Source organism: Atta colombica, unplaced genomic scaffold, assembly GCF_001594045.1.
Source record: "Atta colombica isolate Treedump-2 unplaced genomic scaffold, Acol1.0 scaffold288, whole genome shotgun sequence".
NCBI classification, from domain to species: domain Eukaryota; kingdom Metazoa; phylum Arthropoda; class Insecta; order Hymenoptera; family Formicidae; genus Atta; species Atta colombica.
This window is the reverse complement of record NW_017259390.1, coordinates 100,123-119,890: the sequence shown is the minus strand read 5'-3', so window position 1 is coordinate 119,890 and position 19,768 is coordinate 100,123. Positions and strand designations below refer to the sequence as shown.

General features: G+C 40.0%; 1 protein-coding gene across 16 annotated transcripts in view; it reads left to right on the top strand.

Annotated features, from left to right (window-relative positions):
- LOC108689963 (collagen alpha chain CG42342) overlaps positions 1–19,442 on the top strand; it is a 168,321-nt gene extending 148,879 nt beyond the window's left edge. For 5 of the 16 annotated variants that reach the window (XM_018196974.1, XM_018196967.1, XM_018196975.1 and 2 more), the window contains 15 exons: positions 322–410; positions 1,474–1,563; positions 1,649–1,693; positions 2,342–2,368; positions 2,543–2,578; positions 3,738–3,842; positions 4,501–4,545; positions 5,222–5,284; positions 12,166–12,192; positions 12,445–12,498; positions 13,082–13,108; positions 15,257–15,292; positions 16,675–16,809; positions 17,823–18,096; positions 19,236–19,442. In XM_018196974.1, coding sequence (XP_018052463.1) covers positions 322–410; positions 1,474–1,563; positions 1,649–1,693; positions 2,342–2,368; positions 2,543–2,578; positions 3,738–3,842; positions 4,501–4,545; positions 5,222–5,284; positions 12,166–12,192; positions 12,445–12,498; positions 13,082–13,108; positions 15,257–15,292; positions 16,675–16,809; positions 17,823–17,948 — 905 coding nt within the window. In that variant the 3' untranslated portion in view covers positions 17,949–18,096; positions 19,236–19,442. Of the gene's footprint in view, positions 1–321; positions 411–1,473; positions 1,564–1,648; positions 1,694–2,341; positions 2,369–2,542; positions 2,579–3,737; positions 3,843–4,500; positions 4,546–5,221; positions 5,477–6,247; positions 6,993–12,165; positions 12,194–12,444; positions 12,499–13,081; positions 13,109–15,256; positions 15,293–16,674; positions 16,810–17,822; positions 18,097–19,235 lie in introns of those variants that run through there. The other 11 variants (XM_018196969.1, XM_018196966.1, XM_018196972.1 and 8 more) reach the window with 10 other exon arrangements.
- The last annotated feature ends 326 nt before the right edge of the window (positions 19,443–19,768 follow it).

Sequence of the window (19,768 nt, the reverse complement as noted above, 5' to 3'; positions counted from 1 at the left end):
TATATATATATTCAAAGATCTCTGATATTTAGAACAACAATAAACGTCGTGTGTCTGTGGATGTCCCTCGAGTGAGCCGTTTTATCGAAACGCGATAAACACGCCGGAAGTATTCCCGGCACGGGGAAATCGCCCGGAGTAAAATGAAGTCGAGAGCGGAAAAACGACGGAAGGCGAAGTGGGCAATGCGCCGGAGGTTTCTTGCCACGCGCGCGTTTCGGAATTGCGGAGTGTCATCGATCGCGCTCACGCGCGCGAATTAATCTAACTTCGGCGAGCTCGAGCAACCGAGCAGCTCACGGTCGGCAAATTCGCTTTCAGGGCCCAAGGGAGAGATGGGACTGCAGGGCTTGCAGGGGCTCAATGGAACCGACGGCGATCCTGGTATCCAAGGACCCCCCGGATTACCGGTAAGTGGGACGCAAATGAGAAATGGTTTCCCCAAATCTCCTCGTCTTTCCACGCCCTTCATGGTGTAATATTCGGGAGACGTTATGGCCACCGTGTTTTACAAAGGTGACGAAAATTTAATATCCCTCGCGTTGTCGGACTTTTGCATAATGCCAGCGTATTTGCAGTGATTGTTGAATCAAGTTGAGCAAATGCGAGAGAGAATCTCCCGAAAGTTGTAGGAAAATAAATTCATAGTATTATATATACTTAATAGGGAGTTTCTGCAATACCGTTTATCCAGATACGGAATGTTTTTAATTAATTAAATGGATAACATGACTTTAGCGTTTATCGTATCTGAAATTACGTTATTGCAAAAACTCTGTATTGTCCGCTATTTTTCTGTGACATTTTTCGATGCCTTAAGAATTAACGTTTCTTTCAGTAGCATTAATATATCGCTTAACAAATGCTACAAAAAATGTGATTTCCGAGTTATTAGTATAAATGAGTTAAGTAAACATTTTTGCATTGTCCAAATAGACTTTAAAAGAATATTAAGCACGTTATTTCAAAAAGGATATATCCGCGCTATTATGTATTAAATATTAGATATCCCTTCTGCGCTGAATTATTACCAACACTATAATACCTGTAATATTATATCAACGCAATTTTCAGTTGCGCTCATATAATGTTTCGAATATTATGTGTTAAATCTACTTAATGTGCAAATTCAATATTACGTAATATATGGAAGGTTTTTTAAAGGAAGAATAAAATATAAAAATACGACCAATATCTATGAATATATTATATAAATATAGAAAGAGTATATAAAGATAGTTAAAGCTAGATGTTTGGGATAGTAATAATTAATATAAATTCCTAAATATATTTGTTTCAGTCAAACTGTGCGCCACATATTGTCGGCCTTACAACACAATCATTCAACTGAAATAATAAATGTCCACAAATTAATTTTTGATCATCGAATTGACACTACTAGCGTACTTAAATTATTAAAGAATAAAGTTGTAACATTTTACATATGTCGCGTTTTCTTGTCCCTTATTTCAGGGAATATCCGGACCCAAAGGTGAAAAGGGCGACTACGGCGATATTGGTCCCCCCGGCCTTATGGGACCTCCGGGTCTACCCGGCCCACCGGTACGTAAATGGTCTTAAACGTCATAGCTTCAACGACCCTTCTTATCATAAATATTCCGTCTTATGTGATTCTACTTGTCGACAGGGCTATCCTGGACTGAAAGGCGAAAAGGGAGAGAAAGGCGAATCGGTGAGTTTGTTAAATTTTGTTACTTGCGTTGACGCTGTTTTGAAAATTAATGTGATATCAATAATTAATGTCTGTTCGATAAAAAAAAATAAAAAAAGAATTTATATAAAAGAATTTATATAATATAAATAATACGTATAATAAAACTAATAAAAATGGATGTAGAAAAAATTATATAAATATAGATAACATGAATTATATAATAAGAGAAGTATATAAGGAATTATAAATATATGCTTTCAACATACATATTTATTATTTTGCCTTTTTAATCTTGACCTAAATCGAATCATGGTTACAATATGATCCTATGAAATGATTGTATGAAATATGATCCTATCGAAATGATTTTGCAGAAATTAGTTTTATTCAGGATTCAATAAATTTAAGCAAAATTCTATTATCGAAGAATAATACTTATACTTTTTATGGACGATCATCGATAAATGCAGCTGCTGTGATTTCGATCGCGAAGCTGCCACATCTTCCGCATAAATGCTCATATTTTCGTCACAATAGTTTCACGATCGATCGCAGTTTTGATGCGATAGCACCAGAACTGCGATTTCGATGCAAGCGTGCGTTAGGCAGTATCTCACGATAAAATAAATTTCTTTTCATGGCGGGATATCGACCTTCCACCCATAGAAGTACAAAAAGCTCAGGCGAAGACAGGTATGTGACAGTTTGTATCTGAGATATCTTCATGCCTTCGTCCTCGATCGTGCGACAAAAGAATCGCCCTTGATCGAGGAAGGATGCGCGATGGAAAATCGTTAATGTTACATTGAATAGTGTAACGTGATAGTAATACAACATGTATGAACACAAATGCGCGTTTGTTCGCAGGGAGACGGCACATTCGAGATGAACGCCGGAGAAGTGGTAAGTTAACTCACGAAACGCGTTCTCTCATGAATGAATTCTCTAGTTACTACGATATACGGTAATGTCCGGTTTGTAAAAAATACAAAAAATAAAAATACGGTGGACAATATTACTTCGCTTCCGTGTTGTCTGTTCGAGCGGGTTTTAAATTTTCGGTTGCGCCATTGCGACATCGACTTTGTGCTCCGTTATGGCCGCGTTTTATGTAGTTATGTAACCCTTTGCGGCACGATTTATGGGGATTATAAAGCAATTCGCTCAAAGCTGTAAAAATTGTCGAACAAAATCCGTTTTTCTCCTCGATTTTATGATACATTCATCCGCGTTGGAATTTTTAGGAAAATAAAATACAATAATAATACTTTTTGTAATTATTCATTTTTCATTATTATTATCGATTAAAATTATAATTATGTCTTTTTTATAATTATAATCGATCAAAATCTTCATAGCTGTTTTAAAATCCAAAAATTAATTATGGAAGAATAACCTTTTCTTATCGATAAAATATACGATGCGATTTTTCGTGTTAGATCGCGCTCTAATAAATTATAATATTAGAAATTTTGCGGACGTGTTCAGATTCCCATCCAAGTGCTTTTTAGACATCATTTTATTCTTGTTTAATATTCGGTGAACAAAAGTAAAATGATCTTTAGATAACACTCGGATGGAAATCCGAACATAGTCCTGTGATATAATTTTAGTGATTAATTAACAATAGCTGCGTGGAATAGAATAAGCAGTTTTGCAAGGACAATTGGAAATACATTAATATGATTGGAATACATTAATATGATTGGTTTAGACCCAATGAGGAATTAAGGACAAGATCAATCGTATTAAAAAATTTTGCAACAGTTATAAAGCTGCTTTTTCTCCTGAACGCGTCTATTAAGCTTGTGACACACGATATTTGTTTTCCTATTGGATTCTTAGCTGGATTAGAATCTTGTCATCGCATAAGTTGCCATACTGACAGTGTCAGCATCGTAGCCAATACAGTGGCAAGAATTTATTCTAGCTAGCAATCCAGCAAGAAAACAAGCATCCTATACCGCCGGGGTTAATCGTATATGATGTAGCGAAAAATCACATCGCGTGCCTCTGATTTAAGTGTCGATAGTTATTAATTCGTGATATTGTCGATGTATAGATAATGGGCCCGCCCGGACCCCCAGGACCCGCTGGTACCCCCGGACTGCAGGGCCCACCCGGGATCAAGGGTGACAGAGGACATGATGGCGCCAAGGGCGATCCTGTCAGTAACCATTACCTATCTATTGTTCGCGTGTATAGAATATAAAAGCAGTTATACGCGTTCGCGTTCGCGCAATGGAAAACGAATGTTGATTTCTCTCTCCGAGATTGCAGACATCGAATAACAGAATCGATCTGTTTACATCGCTCCGTTTTGTTCGAAAAACCATCGTGAAAAACCTTTTATACATCAAGCTTTATATTTTTATTTATCTCCGTCGTACTATCACTGAATTTGGAAAACGTAACAACTACAGCGAGTCCGGTTATGATCGCAATAATAAATGGCGTTATTTTTTCACGTTTATTAGTTTAGTTCGTGCTGCGCAGAGAACAAAAAATGTACAATGCGCTAACAGAATAAAAAAAAAATCATTCTCTTTTGAATATTTTAATTTTCTCTATTTTACATCGTGATGATACGAAAAGTAAAGCCACAGTCGAGAAAGATATTCGTTCTGATCGCAAAATAATGAGAGAAAAGAAGCTGTAGTTGAGAACCCTTCGTATGCGAGAAAGATCGCGTTTGCGATGTGACTCCCGAGGCGTGAAGCTATTCACGCCGGTGATCTTTGAAATCACCTTTTTGCGTGCGCGACACCATTGCAATGCGGACAAGCCCGTTCTCACGCGTCGCTCTTTCTTTTTTCACGTTACAGGGAGAAAAGGGTGCCAAAGGGGATCCTGGTCCGATGGGACTGCCCGTACGTATTTTCTCTCCAGATTACACACAGCATGCACTCAAACACACGCACACACGTGTAGCCTTAAGCGCGCTCTAAAAAGGAAACGCGGATACAGGACGCACAAAGGCAGATAGAACGCAGATGGGACCCCCCCCGAACGTTCTCGGAAAAAAAAACTGTCCTGTATCCTTTGCTTTTTCTGCAAAAAAATCGCGTTCCGAAAATTCCGAACGTTACATTGTTAGCGTTAGTATCTCTTTCAGTCCATTTTGTGAGTTTACTGCAATTTTTCGATAAATTTTTCATCTAAAACAGAAAAATAACGTTGTTTATTTTTTTTTATCAATACACTCAAATATATACACAAAATTTCTTTCTCCATTCTTTGAAAAAAATTTTTTGGGACTGAAAGAGTTGTAGAGTATATTGTGGCACGTGGTATAATTAACGAATTGGACTTTATCGCCAGAACGAAGTAGATACACAAGAAAGAAAGAGGGGAGGAGGCGTGCGCACAATGTTACGAAGGTATACACGCAATCTCTCTGCATGACAAAAAGATCGAATACAAGTTAGAGCCTGCATATCCTCCTCCGAGCGACGGAAAAGTCGCGCGCTTGATCCACCACCTGCGAGACCGCGTTGAATGCGGCGACGAAACATGCTGATGGGCATTCTGTCTATCTACTTTCAGGGCCCCATGGGACTGAGGGGAGAGTCCGGAAAGCCCGGGGATTCCGGGAAACCTGGCGCCATGGTAAGAACGCGGACCTCCCGCTCCTAACGTCATCGTAACTTGGCGTCGCCGCCGCGGAATTCGCTGATAAGCCGATAAGTGCGTTCACACACTATCGCGCGACGCAGCCTGGCGAAGCGTGCCTCTCGATCGCCTCTCGAGTACGCTTTACTTCTGCGTGTACATACGATACCATACAAAAGGGCTTTTAGGGTAAGAGGGAGCATCGACGAAGTGCGACTGTCGTCACGTCGAGAATGGTGATTCGAAAGGAGGCGAGCGGACGTCTGGTTAAATATTTTGCGCGCGCGAAGACAGTCGCTGCCGACGACGACGACGACTGCCGTTAACGCGTTATCGATACAATTGCAATCGCGAGGCGTTTAGGACTCTCCAAGTTGGCTGGATTCCGTCGAGATGGATCTCGAGCGCCGTCGGTCGGTCTCGTCTGCCAGCGAGGTCACTACAGACTCTACGTTCGAGGTGTTTTAACGCGAAGTTTAACGACAGCCTTCTTCGAAATTGAGAAAATTCGATCCACTTTGATACGGCGGAACGCCGAGGTCGCGCATTTTTCCTTTCGACATCGGAAAGTATATTACCGATCGAATCTCACGGACACACGTGTGTCTTGAAAGAATACGCGCGCCTCGGCGTTGAAAAGTTTTCAACGTCGATGGTGTTCCTTTGCGTCCGACTTCGCTCGAGAACGAAATCCAAAAATCGGATCATACAAGTTCCGTACACTGGAAAAAATCTACTAAATTCTAATACATATTTATTGAATAGTGCTAAGTAAATATTTACTTGCAATAAATATTTACTCAACAAACAAAATGATAATTAAATCAAATCGATGATTTTTGTATTAAATAAATATATGCTTAACATTTAGTAAATATTTGCTTAGAATTATTCAAATGAATATTTGTTAAATTTAGTATTGTTTCAGTGTATATAGCTTGCGATCGTAATTTTTCACAGCGTTTACAGGCGTGGAATAGATTCGTCGAGCGATTCGATGTCTAATGTTGGCGACTACAAGAACGCGGAAGGGACGTCTTCCAGGGTACCAAAACTCGTCAAAGAGTTGGCCACACGAAGTGAAAATTACGCCTGAAAATCGGTGATATTGGAATAAAGCTGTATATGTTCGGTTACTGCCTAAAATTATTTTAGAAGACGGATTCTTTGACGAATTCTTAAAAAGGCACATTTTCGATGTATTCTCTAATTAAATTGCCTGAAATTATTGGCTGAGAAAGAAACTTCGATTCGTCAAAAAATTCGTTGCTAAAATATATATCTTCTCGAGATCATCCCTGTATGTTCGATGTCGTGTACACCGCGGAGCTGCTTATTCTGCAAAGAGTTTAAACCAGATTAATGAATTAATTAATCCGCGGGCAAAGAGACCGCGATATCACATGTTCGCTTTAACGAACTCCATGAGATTTGGTTTACGCCACTTTCAAAATAAGCTGCTCGATCTCGGTTCACGCGTTAACGCATTGCTACCATCCGTCCTCTTAATTTACTCTACGTGTCGGCTTTATACGCAAGCCGCTCGCGCCATCGAGAACAGATTCTCGATTGTAGACACGAGTACTCAGAGTTTGGTGGATCTAAAAAGAATTCGAACTTCGCCGTCCCGCTAAATTTTGTGTCATCAGCGTATACGAAAAGAAGCGTACGGACGCCGTTTCTCCGAACAAGTCATCACAATAATGTAAGCATGTAAGGACTTCTCGATCTTATCGAATTAAATGCGAAAACGGTGCTTTAGTTATCGCACTATTGCAGCATAACGGAGTGAAGTATACGATATTATTTCATCGCGTTATATACGAAATATATTCTACTTGATAATTTCGCGATATTTTATCCCCTCGAATCGCATAAATTTGCGTAGTACATTTTGCATAAAACTTGAAGAGCGTGCTTTTTATTTAGAGCTCAATTTTTATTTGAAATAAACTATTTTTTACAAATGTGACAAGAAGAAAGAACAAAATTAGATGAAGGCGCAGTTTTACCGGTCCAGAAGTGTCGAAAAGTAGAAGTTTAATTTTCGCCCAAACTAATTTGACGAGCCTTGAGAAACAATTTTCAGTCTGTCCCTTGTCTGGTAAAATCTACTTTTCCGTTGTGCCTCTCTTGAGAATAATTCAGTCGGCTTGTACTTAACGAAAGCTCGCTCTCGCAGCATTGCCGGCACCTAATAATAACCTAGCCATTTATCATGATTCCTCTTCGTTCTACATTTCTTCGTAGCATTCCAGTCGCATTTCACGAATCATCAAGAATTCCGCACGGTTACAAGGGAAGGGAAATTTCTGTAAGATATATTGATGAAGGGGAAAAAGGAGGAAAGAAACAGAAGAGAATAAAAATTAAGACTCCCGATCACATCGCTATTGTACTAAATTGTGACGTCAAAAGCGAGAAATCGGACGTGATCCTTTCTCTCACGATAAAAGTTAAAGAACAAATGTAAAAACAAGATTCACATCGAAGTACAAGTTAATCGCGTTGAACATTTTCCTGATTACTCGTTGCTGGCGTCAGGATGGCTTCATCAGGAACATCAATAACATCTCTCATCTTTCAACACTGCTTGATCAGGACGCGAACATTGATAAAAATCGCGTTGATTGATAATTAAATTTGCTAAAAGCGGCTTCTCGCCCAGAATACAGCTAGATGCGTTTTAAATCATCGCTTGCATAAAGCTTGCATAAAGAAGCAGTAGTCGAGGCGTGGCAGCGGAAGAGGGAGAACCGGGCAAATGTCGGTGTATTCCGACTCCCTTTACATTCGGCAAGCATCTTTTACGAGAGTCGTGGGAAACGTCGGTGATATCGCGCGTGAACATCGGTCGCGAGAAAATTTCATGTTCGCCGAACAGTAGTAAAACCGTTTCCGAGACTGGCCGCTACGAATAATAAGTAGGAGGTACACCTCGTCCCTCTCTCTCTCTGTCTCTCTCTCTCTCTCTTTCTCTCTCTCTCTCTCTCTCTCCCTCTCTCTCTCTCTCCCTCTCTCTCTGCCTGCACTTTCGGCTTTTCCGCTCTATCCTGTCGGGTGCACTAACGTGCTATCGATAGTTTGCGATATTTTCCTGCGGAACTCTAACGTAGCTGAGAAACACAAGTGCGTGACGTTTTCATCAATAATAAAGTCGATACGACATGCTCTTTGGCGATATAAACTAAACGTCAACTACATAAACGCTTGGTGGACGCGATTTAACGTTTACAATAGTCAATAATTTCGACAAGCGTTTCTCGGCGACGTAGTCGACAAATTCGGAGTTAACCGAGCTTTGTCCTTTTACAAAGTGTTTTGCGAATGCTGACAGAAATGTGGAAGGGTTTCAATATCATGAGTTACGATCCTCGTGTCAGTTCGGGAATATCGCACGATTTACACGCAAGATGTAATTACTGTAGGTGATCACTCGGCCTAAGAAGGATCTTATTCGAAGTACAACGAGATGCTCCATGAAAGCATCTTTAAAGACGATCTCGATATATAGGAAAGTCAAAAGTACTTCCAACTACTTCCTGTGAAAGATCTGTGGTTGGTGCGGCTTCGATCGCACGGAAATTGATTTACTGAAAATTGTCCCTTCAATTTTAAAATCCTAGAGATACAATAAATCGCAAGAATCCTCTCATCCGTGAGCTGGAATTAATAACAATTTTTCCACGGAAATTAATTTTTACACAAGAATTGATAACAATTAATTGTATCAAATTCGTGTCGAAAAATACTGTTCTATGAAGCTACAGCATTTTGAGTCGTTTAAATCAACTTCCGCGTTAATCGATCGCACACTATCCTCGACGTCTAAAAATACAAGAGGCAAGAAGAATCGCTAAAATGTACAGTGTAGAATATACGGTGCCCTCGGCACGCCGTCACAATCGATGTACCGTATACAACGGACTATACAAGCGGACTACTTCTAACACCCTGTATACATCCCGATAAATTAACGCAGATTTAGTCTTAAGAAGATAAACTGGACGAGAAAGTCTGCGCGAGAGAGCGAAACGAAGTTCCGTCGGACTCCATGCCGACGATCCCTATCTGGCGGCAATTCTCCTGTGCGTGTAAAGTTTATGACGCCCACATATACATATTTAATACACGAGCACGAACACGTCATATATGTATACAAACGCTCACACATACACGCGCGACACACGTGCGTGTGTGTGTACACAAAGGAACGTATGTGTGAAACGAGAAACGCAGTCGCGTCGAGATGCGCAAGTCGAGAGATGTATATAAATATACAGCTATTCTCAATCCTATCGACGAATACGCGATTTTTTTCGGGACGCCAGAACGGAGTTTTTCAGTTTTATTAAATATACTCTTGCTTGCGTGAGTATCTCGTTGATCAATGGCGAAGAAACTGAAACGTAAATCAATATGGAAACGTCTGTAATTATAAATTCTGTAGAACAAGGATATCTATGTTTGTTTTAATTTGATATACAGCCCCAATCTCGCCGAAATTTCAGTCAACGAAATACTCACGAGTAAGAGTACCATTAAAAAGTTCCGTTTTAGTGCGCCGGATGGCTCACGAAAGTTCGCCGATGAAACTCGAGAACGCGCTGTATACTCATTTGTATGTGTATGTCTGTAAATGTAAGTACAAGTAAAAGGTGCATTTACACACGTAACTGCGTATCGTGTGCAGGTATACACACACACACACGCACACACACACACACACACACACACACACACACACACACAAACACACAGGCTGTCAACGTTGTGTCGAAGGCCTCTTACGGATTCGTTGACGAACCTGAAAATCGACTTTTCCTTCGTAACGAAAATCTTGACATAATCTAATTAGGATGATTTCCGACGTCCGAGATTAAAGGATTTTCCTCGAATTATAAAACTGTACTCCGAGATGCGAGAGCAGCTAATATTTTTCAGCTAATTTAAAACGAGTTTTGTCTTAACGAAAATTTCAACTTTACTTGTCAAATATTTGATCTTTTCGCCTGAGCGAAAGTCGACTGTGCGCGGAAGAATCCATAATTGGAGGAATGTTTCAGTAGACACAGGAGACACTCTGTGTGCACATATATATATGTACACATATATATATATATATATATATATATAAATATATATATACACAAGTATATGTACACACGAATCCTCAGGCGTGTGTGTGCGTGCGTTAATTGTTAAGGCGGCGTTCCTCTTAAGCCGATCAACTTAAGGCGACCTAATTGAATGCGTATGTGAATACTGATTCTAACAGCAGTTTTGTTTTACATTGTCCCGATTAATAAACAGAATGTGCATGTGCCTGTGTCCTTTGCTTCTAAAACTGCCTACCAAATTAATGCTTTCACACACGATAATCCAGTAACATAATCAGATACCTTTTGCTTCTTTGCATTGTGTTCCGACATGTTTTGCGATCCGAGCCAATCCGGACAACGAGATTTCTCTGCTCACTTTCGTTCTTCCGTTCTCTCTATGTATTTGCATCTGTTGCATAAAATTGCAATGGAAAACGATTAAAGACAAGGAGAAAAGAAACAACTAAAAATTAACACGTGTTAATTTGCTGCGACCACGATGGTGGCGTTAATCGGCGGATCGTTCAGACCGGCGATTAATCTTGCTACCTTAGAAATAAGATCGAAAAGAAGAAAAAAAAAGAGGATAAGCACAAAGACGCGACGAAGCGTCGACGCTTCGGTACGAAGTACGCTCGTTTTTTTTTTTTTTCTTTCAACTTTGCTCAAGCTCTCGCTTTACCTTCCGACGACGCCGACCGCCCTCGATTGTCAGTCTGTCCCTCTCTCTATCTCTATCTCTCTCTCTCTCTCTCTCTCTCTCTCTCTCTCTCTCTCTCTCGGTGTCGGAATTAATTTTGATAATACGAAAGCGGGGGTGAAGATTATATCTTGCGATGATGGGCGAAGATGAGTTTCGTAGTTGAAACGCCCAAAGAACGGAGACTAAATCTAATTCATTATACGCCGAGTGAGAGTTTTATTCGCGAAAGAAATGTTTGCACATCGTTTTTAAGAAATAGCTCGGAATCTCTCCATCATGAAATTATACATAATAAAAATTCGCAGTTACACCTCAAATATTTACCAAGTATGGGAATATTCGATGTAACAAGAGCGCGAGTACAGAATCCGATAGAAACGCAATTTCGTTACAACGAAAACCGATCGAATATCCCCGGCCAATATCTGTACCGACACATCAAGCGCGATATAGCGCAACTATAACTTAATTTGAAAATCCGAACGAGAGTTTCGAAACTTCCTCGCGCGCGCAGGGATACTGCGAGGGGGCGGACGTAACGCGATCGAGAGTTGCAGCTATATATATTTATATAGTGAAACAGCAGCGCTGTGCAAATATTCTTTCTCGCCGAGCCGATGGAATTTTCACGCGAATCGATCGGCACAACGAGAATTAAACCGAGAACCGATCCTGAAACCAGGGATGTGCGATCTCCAAATCGATTCGCTAAAAAGCGATTTTTTGCAAAAATATCCCTCTTCGAAATAGTCCTCTTTGTTAAAAAGAAAATAAGCAATTCTTTACAAAGAGAGATCGGTTTTAAATGGCTCTTTTTGATTGAAAAAAATAAATTTTTCGCAAACAGATTGGTTTAAAATCGCTATTGTCATTTGGGAAGATCGATCTTTTGGAGATTCGAACATCCCTGCCTGAAACACTCGAGGGCGCAGCGACGGTGTCAAAAGGGCGATCTCTAATAATAAAAGTTTCCCTCCGCGACATAGTTTTTAAGTCGCTGTCGACAATATTACACGCTCGATATTATCGATGGGCTACGTCGTGTATCTGACGAGGTTTCCTCTACCTTTCAGGGATCACCAGGATTAGACGGCATGAAGGTGAGCGATCTACGGGATGACCCCGTTTTCACTATATCATTACTTTTCTCGTTCTCGGACACGCTCTATTTCCGTGTCTCGGTGTCTCGTCTCTCGTCTTATCTCGTCTCGCGAACCGAAATATATCAATCAATCGACCGAAATTAGATTCGAGAGAACGCGAGCGCGGTTTCATCCTCATTGGCTTTCTTTTAACGACGAGAGCGAGCCGAGTTACTCAAAATCGCTCGTCATGTTTCTTCGTACTTTCAGGGTGCACAGGGCGAGCCAGGAACGAAGGGAGAAAGAGGAGATCCGGGATTGCCTGTAAGTCCTATGCTTTATCAAGTATTTATCCGCCGTTCGAATCTGATCCATCTAACGTGCGATATCGCCTCGCTTTGCTCGTGTTTATCGAAATCTTTCAGCAATGTATCTCAAGATTTACCGAGTATTATCCTGAGGCAATCTTGCCCTTCATCAAACAATAATTTTCTCTCGGTTTCGCGGTCGGATCGTTCGAGGCGTTCTCGATAAATATTTTACCGAGATAGATTTCTCTCTTTATACATTTAAAGTCGATCTCTACGGCAATCGAATTCCTTGACAAATAATGCTTCAAATGAACTCTCGATTGCGCAATCAGCGCACAACGGAAAGGAGAGATACTCACGGGATACTCTTTCGCGAATTCGATCAAACATTGTGATTTCGATCGATCGCCGATCTTTTTCAATCTTTGTTTCACGTCACTCGCGATTTCTTAAGTCCTGTGATCGTCGCGCAGTCACGTACCGAGATCGAGTCATGTCCGAGATACGGGCGTCAAGTTAACTCGCTGACTCGATTACATCTCACCGTCGTCGTCACGAAGAGACACGCTAACGAGTCGATCTGTGTTTGTCCCCAGGGTACCGACGGGATTCCCGGTGCGGAGGTACAGTTGGCTTTCGATTATCGCTCGTCCTCCAGCGCGACTGCGACACAGTCTGACACGGTCTGACCAGCCCGGGGTAACGACGACACATTCCGCCTGATCTACCCCGGGGACTGTCTTGAAACAAAAAGAAAAAGAAAAAAAGAAAAAAAAATCAAAAAGAGCCCTCTCTTTTTGCCTCCTCCGTCCGATTTCGAAGAGAACGGAGCAGCGTCTTGCGCCTTTCTCCCTCTTTCGTTCGGAATCTAGTCTCACAAATTTCTTTTTTTTTTCCTTTATATTCAATTGCATATCAAAAGTCATGCACAGATAATTTTTTCAATTTAAGTATTGATATATATGTAGAACATAATTCCAACGCGATCGATTCCGTGTGTCATTTGATATTTTCGCATAATAATGCTTTATACAAAGAAGATCAGAGTTTATTTTGATATTATTTGCACGAGTAACTGTTGAATTAGATTTAAGAAATGGATAAGAACTAGGTGGTCCCTAGGTGGTGTACCACCTCGTCGGCATATGACCAAGTTAGAGAGGGTCGTACCCGATGAAAATTTACGGCCGAATTATAACGGAGGGGGAAACGCGCAACTCCCTCGTGCTTCTCTCTGGAGTATCCGGAAGGATGCTCGAGCAGTGCTCGTGTGACCGCTCGATGCGCACCAATGCGAGAGCGTATAAACGGAACAACTCTCTTGTATGTACTCTCGAATGCACAGGAAGGTACTTGAAGAAGGATAATCTCTTTCACCTTTGAACATACGACTATATATCTCACATCGTACGAATAGTTGTATCTCCCAGGGCGCAAATGTTTCCTTTTTTATTTAAAATTAGAACCACAGATTTAAATTAATCGCGATTCAAAGTAAATTTAACTTTTTACAAGTGAAAGATGTTGCCGTAAAAAAATTACTTGTAATTAATTATGATTATTTGTGAAAAGTCATAAAAATTTTAAGCTTCACGTGCAAATAAAAAAAATGCCATTCGTTAGAAGAAGGAAATTTTAAATTAAAAGCGTCCATGTAACTCATCGCGGCGTGCATATTTATGAAGTGCATCTTAATGCCAGTTTCCATCTATATATATATATACAGAAAAAAAATTAGTCTTCGACAATAATATTTTCATATATAAACAAAAATATTTTAATCCTGTTTTAAAGATTTTAGTTTTGATTTGATTGAATTATATTGCTGCAAGATTTTTAGTCTTGAATTATTTGAATGCAAAATAATACTTGCAACACAAATTTAATCAAATCAAGACTAATTGTAAGATCTTTGAAACTAAATTATAGAATATTTTTGCTTATGAGCACGTTAGTGTTAATTTAAGAATAGTTTTTTCCTGTAGATTATTAATTTTAATGTAGATTATTAAGTATTATTAATTTTAATGTAGATTATTAATTTTAATCTCAGTTCAAAATTTACTTTTCATCTTCTTCTAATCCTAAGAATTAGAAAATGAGTTGAATCGATAATAAAGTTAATCTACATTGATGGAAATAAGCATAAAAGTGTATACCATTAATATATCGCGGAGAAAAAATTAGAAACATATTAATCTTACTGAAGCCTTAATTTCTTTCAAAATTGTGATTCTAAAAATAATATTGTTATATAAATAATTGCACGTGAATCTGCAGTTAACAAAATTCTAATTGTTCGGAAAGTTAAACTGAATCTAAAACGGAAAATTCTGTGCCTGTGTGTCTCTCTCTTTCTCTCTCTCTCTCTCTCTCTCTCTCTCTCTCTCTCTCTCTCTCTCTCTCGTATCGGTGCTGCTTTTATTGACATCGGATATTCTCGGTTTATTGACGTCTCTCGTCGGAGGGAAGAGCAATAACCAAGTGATCCACTCGAAATGCCGTGCCCGTGGTTCCGGCTGCGAATCGATATGCCACCCTTTCCGCCCCTTTCTCGATGAAGTGACGGATGATGGTAACGGAAAAGCTGCCGGTGATCGATATACATATAACATATACGATATCGCGGTCACACGCGGCACCTTTCCTCGAGCTCTCTTTCGAGCTTGGAAACTCGCTTTTCTTTCTGGAACGACCGGCGTCTCGCGCGCGCAAAACGACGGCCAACGTTTACCGAATAAATTCCTTTTGACCGTGTTCACCAATTCCAGGGACCGAAGGGAGAGAAAGGTGCCAAAGGCGAATCTGTGAGTATTGACTTAATTCGAGTAATTCACGTTTTCGATGCGCGTGCTCCGCCGCGCGATTGAACGCGATCCACTCGGAATTATATCGTCACTCTCTTTCTCTCTAATTTCTCCTTTCCTCTCCTCTCTCTCTCTCTCTCTCTCTTTCTTTCTCTTTCTCTCTCTCACACACAAGGATGCGAAAACGATCGTGCGTGATTAGATCGCCTATACGCTTTACGAAGATTGTTTATCGAGCGATAACCGACGAACCAGAGCGCTATATTCGGATGCAGCTCACTTCATAATGGACGTACAATCATACGCTATCTCGACGAGTCAGCGAATAGTCTCGTACACAGGAGGATCCCTGCATTAGTCGATTAGTTTACCTTTACCTTTATCAAAACCACCGAGTTCGAGATGCCGGACCAGTGAAGGCGAAATTAATTATCGTCGTTGGCACTCTAGATTTCGCTTGATTTAACTCAATTTCGAGTACTATCGGATGTTTTGAATTGAAAGGAAGAGATCGATCGTGCGTGTTTTACACGAGTTTCGTGGCTGTTAAGTAAACGAATTGTCACGCACTCACGTCGCCGCGCGATACGTCCTTTCGCATCCTCGTACCTATCTTTTATTCACAACTATTGCTGCAATCACGTCGGTGGGACTTCACCGTGCCGTCGCCGACGTCGTCGTCATCGTCGTCGTTCACGACGAGGAGACAGCGGGATCTCCACGGAGCCACAAGATCACGAAAAGTAGGAAGCGGAGGAAGTTCTAGTTGTAGGAACACGAGGAGAATCTCCTCAACACATGCCCACTATTCCCACCAAGTTCCACATGAGACTAACACACTTTGCGCGTACATAGATATTTGTAAATATTATACATAAATATATATATATATACATATATGCTGCTACCACCGTTCCGTGAAAGCGCATAATGACGAGGCGCGAATTATGTTAGAAGAAGAGACATTAACATTAAACGCTCGAGGAACGAAGCGCCAACGGGAGCACTGTCGCCGTCGCCTTCTCCTTTTTTTTTTTTTTTTTTTTTTTCTTTAGGAAATCATGTCTCAGCTTTGATGATAGAAAAGATCGTGTCTCGGCGATCCGATAATTACAGTGAATTAAGTCAAAAGGCTATGATCGACCGAGAAATGAAAGAGACCTTTCGCAGTAATTATCAATTAAAATCCGTTATAATTAAACTGCGACCTTCGACAGGCTCACCTTCGCTCTTTGTACTCATCGGGGTATTGTGCACCGGATCGATCAAGTACTATAATGCATAATCCAACAATATTATGCCTGGCCTTATTTGCACGTCGCGTACTTGCATCGGGTGTTTCGCGCTGTCAGAAAGATGATGCATTTCGCGTGTGCGCGCAGGGGCCGCCGGGTAAACGCGGCAGAAAAGGCGACAAGGGCAACAAGGGAGATCAAGGTGTTCCAGGATTGGATGCCCCGTGTCCGCTGGGACCGGACGGACTCCCCTTACCGGGCTGTGGCTGGAGACCACCGCAGGTAATCGATAGCTTTATTTTGTTTCGGAGTTTGTTTGGGCAGAAGGGATTGTGGGAATAAAAATTGCGCCGTATATAATCTCAATTCGTAACGAGAGAGATTAACAAAAAGTGCATTAAGACAAATACATATAGATATTACGAAATCCTTGGGAATTCTATTTCAAATCGTGGTTTATCAATCATAATTATATAGATATTATGTAGTTTTTCATGAAATTATATAAGAGTCGCTTTCGCAAAATGAGAGAAACGCGCAGATGTTCCATTGGACATTAATTTCGCAGTGCAATAGAGATAAAATGATAATGCTCCATGAGTCTCCCGTGGATTTCGAAATAACCCTCCGTGGTCTAACCAGGGCTTTGAAGACCCAGGCGAATTTTCTATTTTGAATTATTCTGCTTCAAATTCGGGCATGTACAAAAATAAACCGTTGCGGGTTGTATCGTTGTAAAATCGTATTTTCGAATGTTGAAAGAGTGCACCAGAATTTTTTCAGATTTTTTTATAACTCAAAAATCCTTTGGAAAATATAATCAGGCAGCAGTGACTCGGTTGAACTAGTGCAAAAAAACGTTGGATCACGGAGGGCTAACACTAGAATCGCCGATGATTCCATTAATTTTTTTTTATATTAAATATATATACAGTAATAAATATACATACAATATTTTGTATTAAATACAGTAAAATATTAAAACATGAATATAATATAAATAATAAAAATGAAGATAAATCTTCTTTAACCGAAAACAAGGATATAAAACTATTAAATTAGCTACCTTCGATAGTTTTAACAGGATACCGTTGGCGATATCTAATGTTAATTAATTGATAAAGCGAATAGTGTTTGACAAAAGCGGATTGTCCGAGCAAAAACAGATCGCGTTCTTTGGTAATTATTACGGGGGTATTATAACAACAGCGCTAATAGTCTACTAATACCAAACGGGATAAAAGGGATAGAGAGAAGTAGTGCCGGGGTACGCTTGGATTCTGGTGTGTGCTTAGCAGGACATCACGAGCACATCCGTACCGGCGATCGAGGGTCCTGAGCCCGCAGAAACGGATTACGAGGAGCCGGAGGACGAGTACGACGACTATACGGACCCGAACGGGAACCTAGCTGAGCAATAATGCTCGTTTTTGTGCGCTGCCCTAATAACTACCGACAACTACCACCAATACCGACACCATCATCATCACTACCACCACAACCACCACCACCATCACTGCCACCCTCATCACTCGTCTCACCCCGTTCTCCCAAACTAACGTGATCCTGGTAATTGCGAATCCCATAATAATACTAACGCAATGCGATGTTCATCGACAACTTGGTTTCGCAATAAGATCCTATTGTACTTGCTGCTTCCTAATGCGATATCTATTGGTTGCAATATCAAAGACAAACTGCTTTATGTGTGTTCGAAGTCTAGCGGAATCCGCCATGCGAGTAGAATTGTCAGAATCTTTTGTAGATCTAGCCCTTTTATATGTAAACTGCTTGCACATTTTCTTCAATCCATTAATGTGTTCATGAGCACTTACGTTCTTATTGAGAATTAAACGAATCTTTAATTTTTATTAATTATTAGAACACATAAATAATTACATGCAAATTTTTCTTTCCTATTTCTTTCCAACTCATTAATACAAAGAGAAAAATTTAAGAAGACTTTTATTAGATATAAAAAAAGATTAAATGCGAATATTAATCCTAAATATGTACACAATGACAATTTTCTGATCTTTTATTATAAACATTCATTTGTAGGTTCCGGGATTATTTTCACCACTTTTGCAAGCATACAAAAATCATATGTACAGGGTGAATCAGAGTCATTGAACTTTTATGAGAAAATTATCGATTTCGTACCTCATTGAATAATGTGTGCAGTCAATTATTTTCTCATAGGGTAAAAAGCTGGTTCAATGACTCTGATTCACCTTGTATATATATATTAAGTGATAAATTTTAACATCTTTAGAAAGTATTTGTATTTGTATATTTTTAAAAATTGTATATAAATAATTGTAACTAATAACTTGATACTAGTATTTCGAAAAAAAGAAATGTGCTAGAACATATGACTCAATCGTGTGTAATTAACAATAAAAGTTGAGCATCCTATCCAAGATAAATGTCTTTTTTAATTTATTTCTTATCTATCTGCACGTATAATTATCTATTCACTTGTGCACTTGTTTCTCTCATCCATTGATCTATACATCTCAAAATTAATTAATCTGACAAATTCTCGAAAAGATTTCTAGAAATCTAGTGCAGCTTCTGTCTTGTGCCCAATGGATGCGTCGAGACGATTCCATCGGGAATAAATGATCTCGAGCTTGCTTATGCGAAGAACATCAATTCTATTTAAAGATAAATGATCAATGACACCTATCTCTTTTGTTTTGCAGCCAAGGAGCAACATCCTGCGCCAATGGCTAGAGGAGGAAGAGGAGGATGGGGAGGAGAAAGAGAACGAGCGGCAGTGATGTTGCAAGGACAATAGCGCATTTTTTTCATAAGGACTTCTGTATATCCTTCCGTTCCCGCCTCCGTCTCATTACGATCGCGATACGAAAGAAAAAAAAAAAATATATATATATATATACATATTATATATACGCCAAAATAATCATCTTGCCATCGAGAGTGTTGTAAATATGTGTACTTACAGTGTCTAGCGTCCGCAGTGCGTGTACATAAGTAATTAGAGCTTACTGCGAATCTACGGTCGTATCACGACAACGATGATAGTCCTATCGTCGGCTGATACGGTTTGCCCATAAACGTCACACATAACATGTGCACACATACAAAGGTATACGGTGATGGATCCGTGATCGATACTTCCGGTTCTGTATGCGAGGAAGGACAGGGAGAAGTCTTCCGGGTGAATTCACGATGATCTTTGCGTGGACGAACGTCGCGACAGGATTGACGGAAA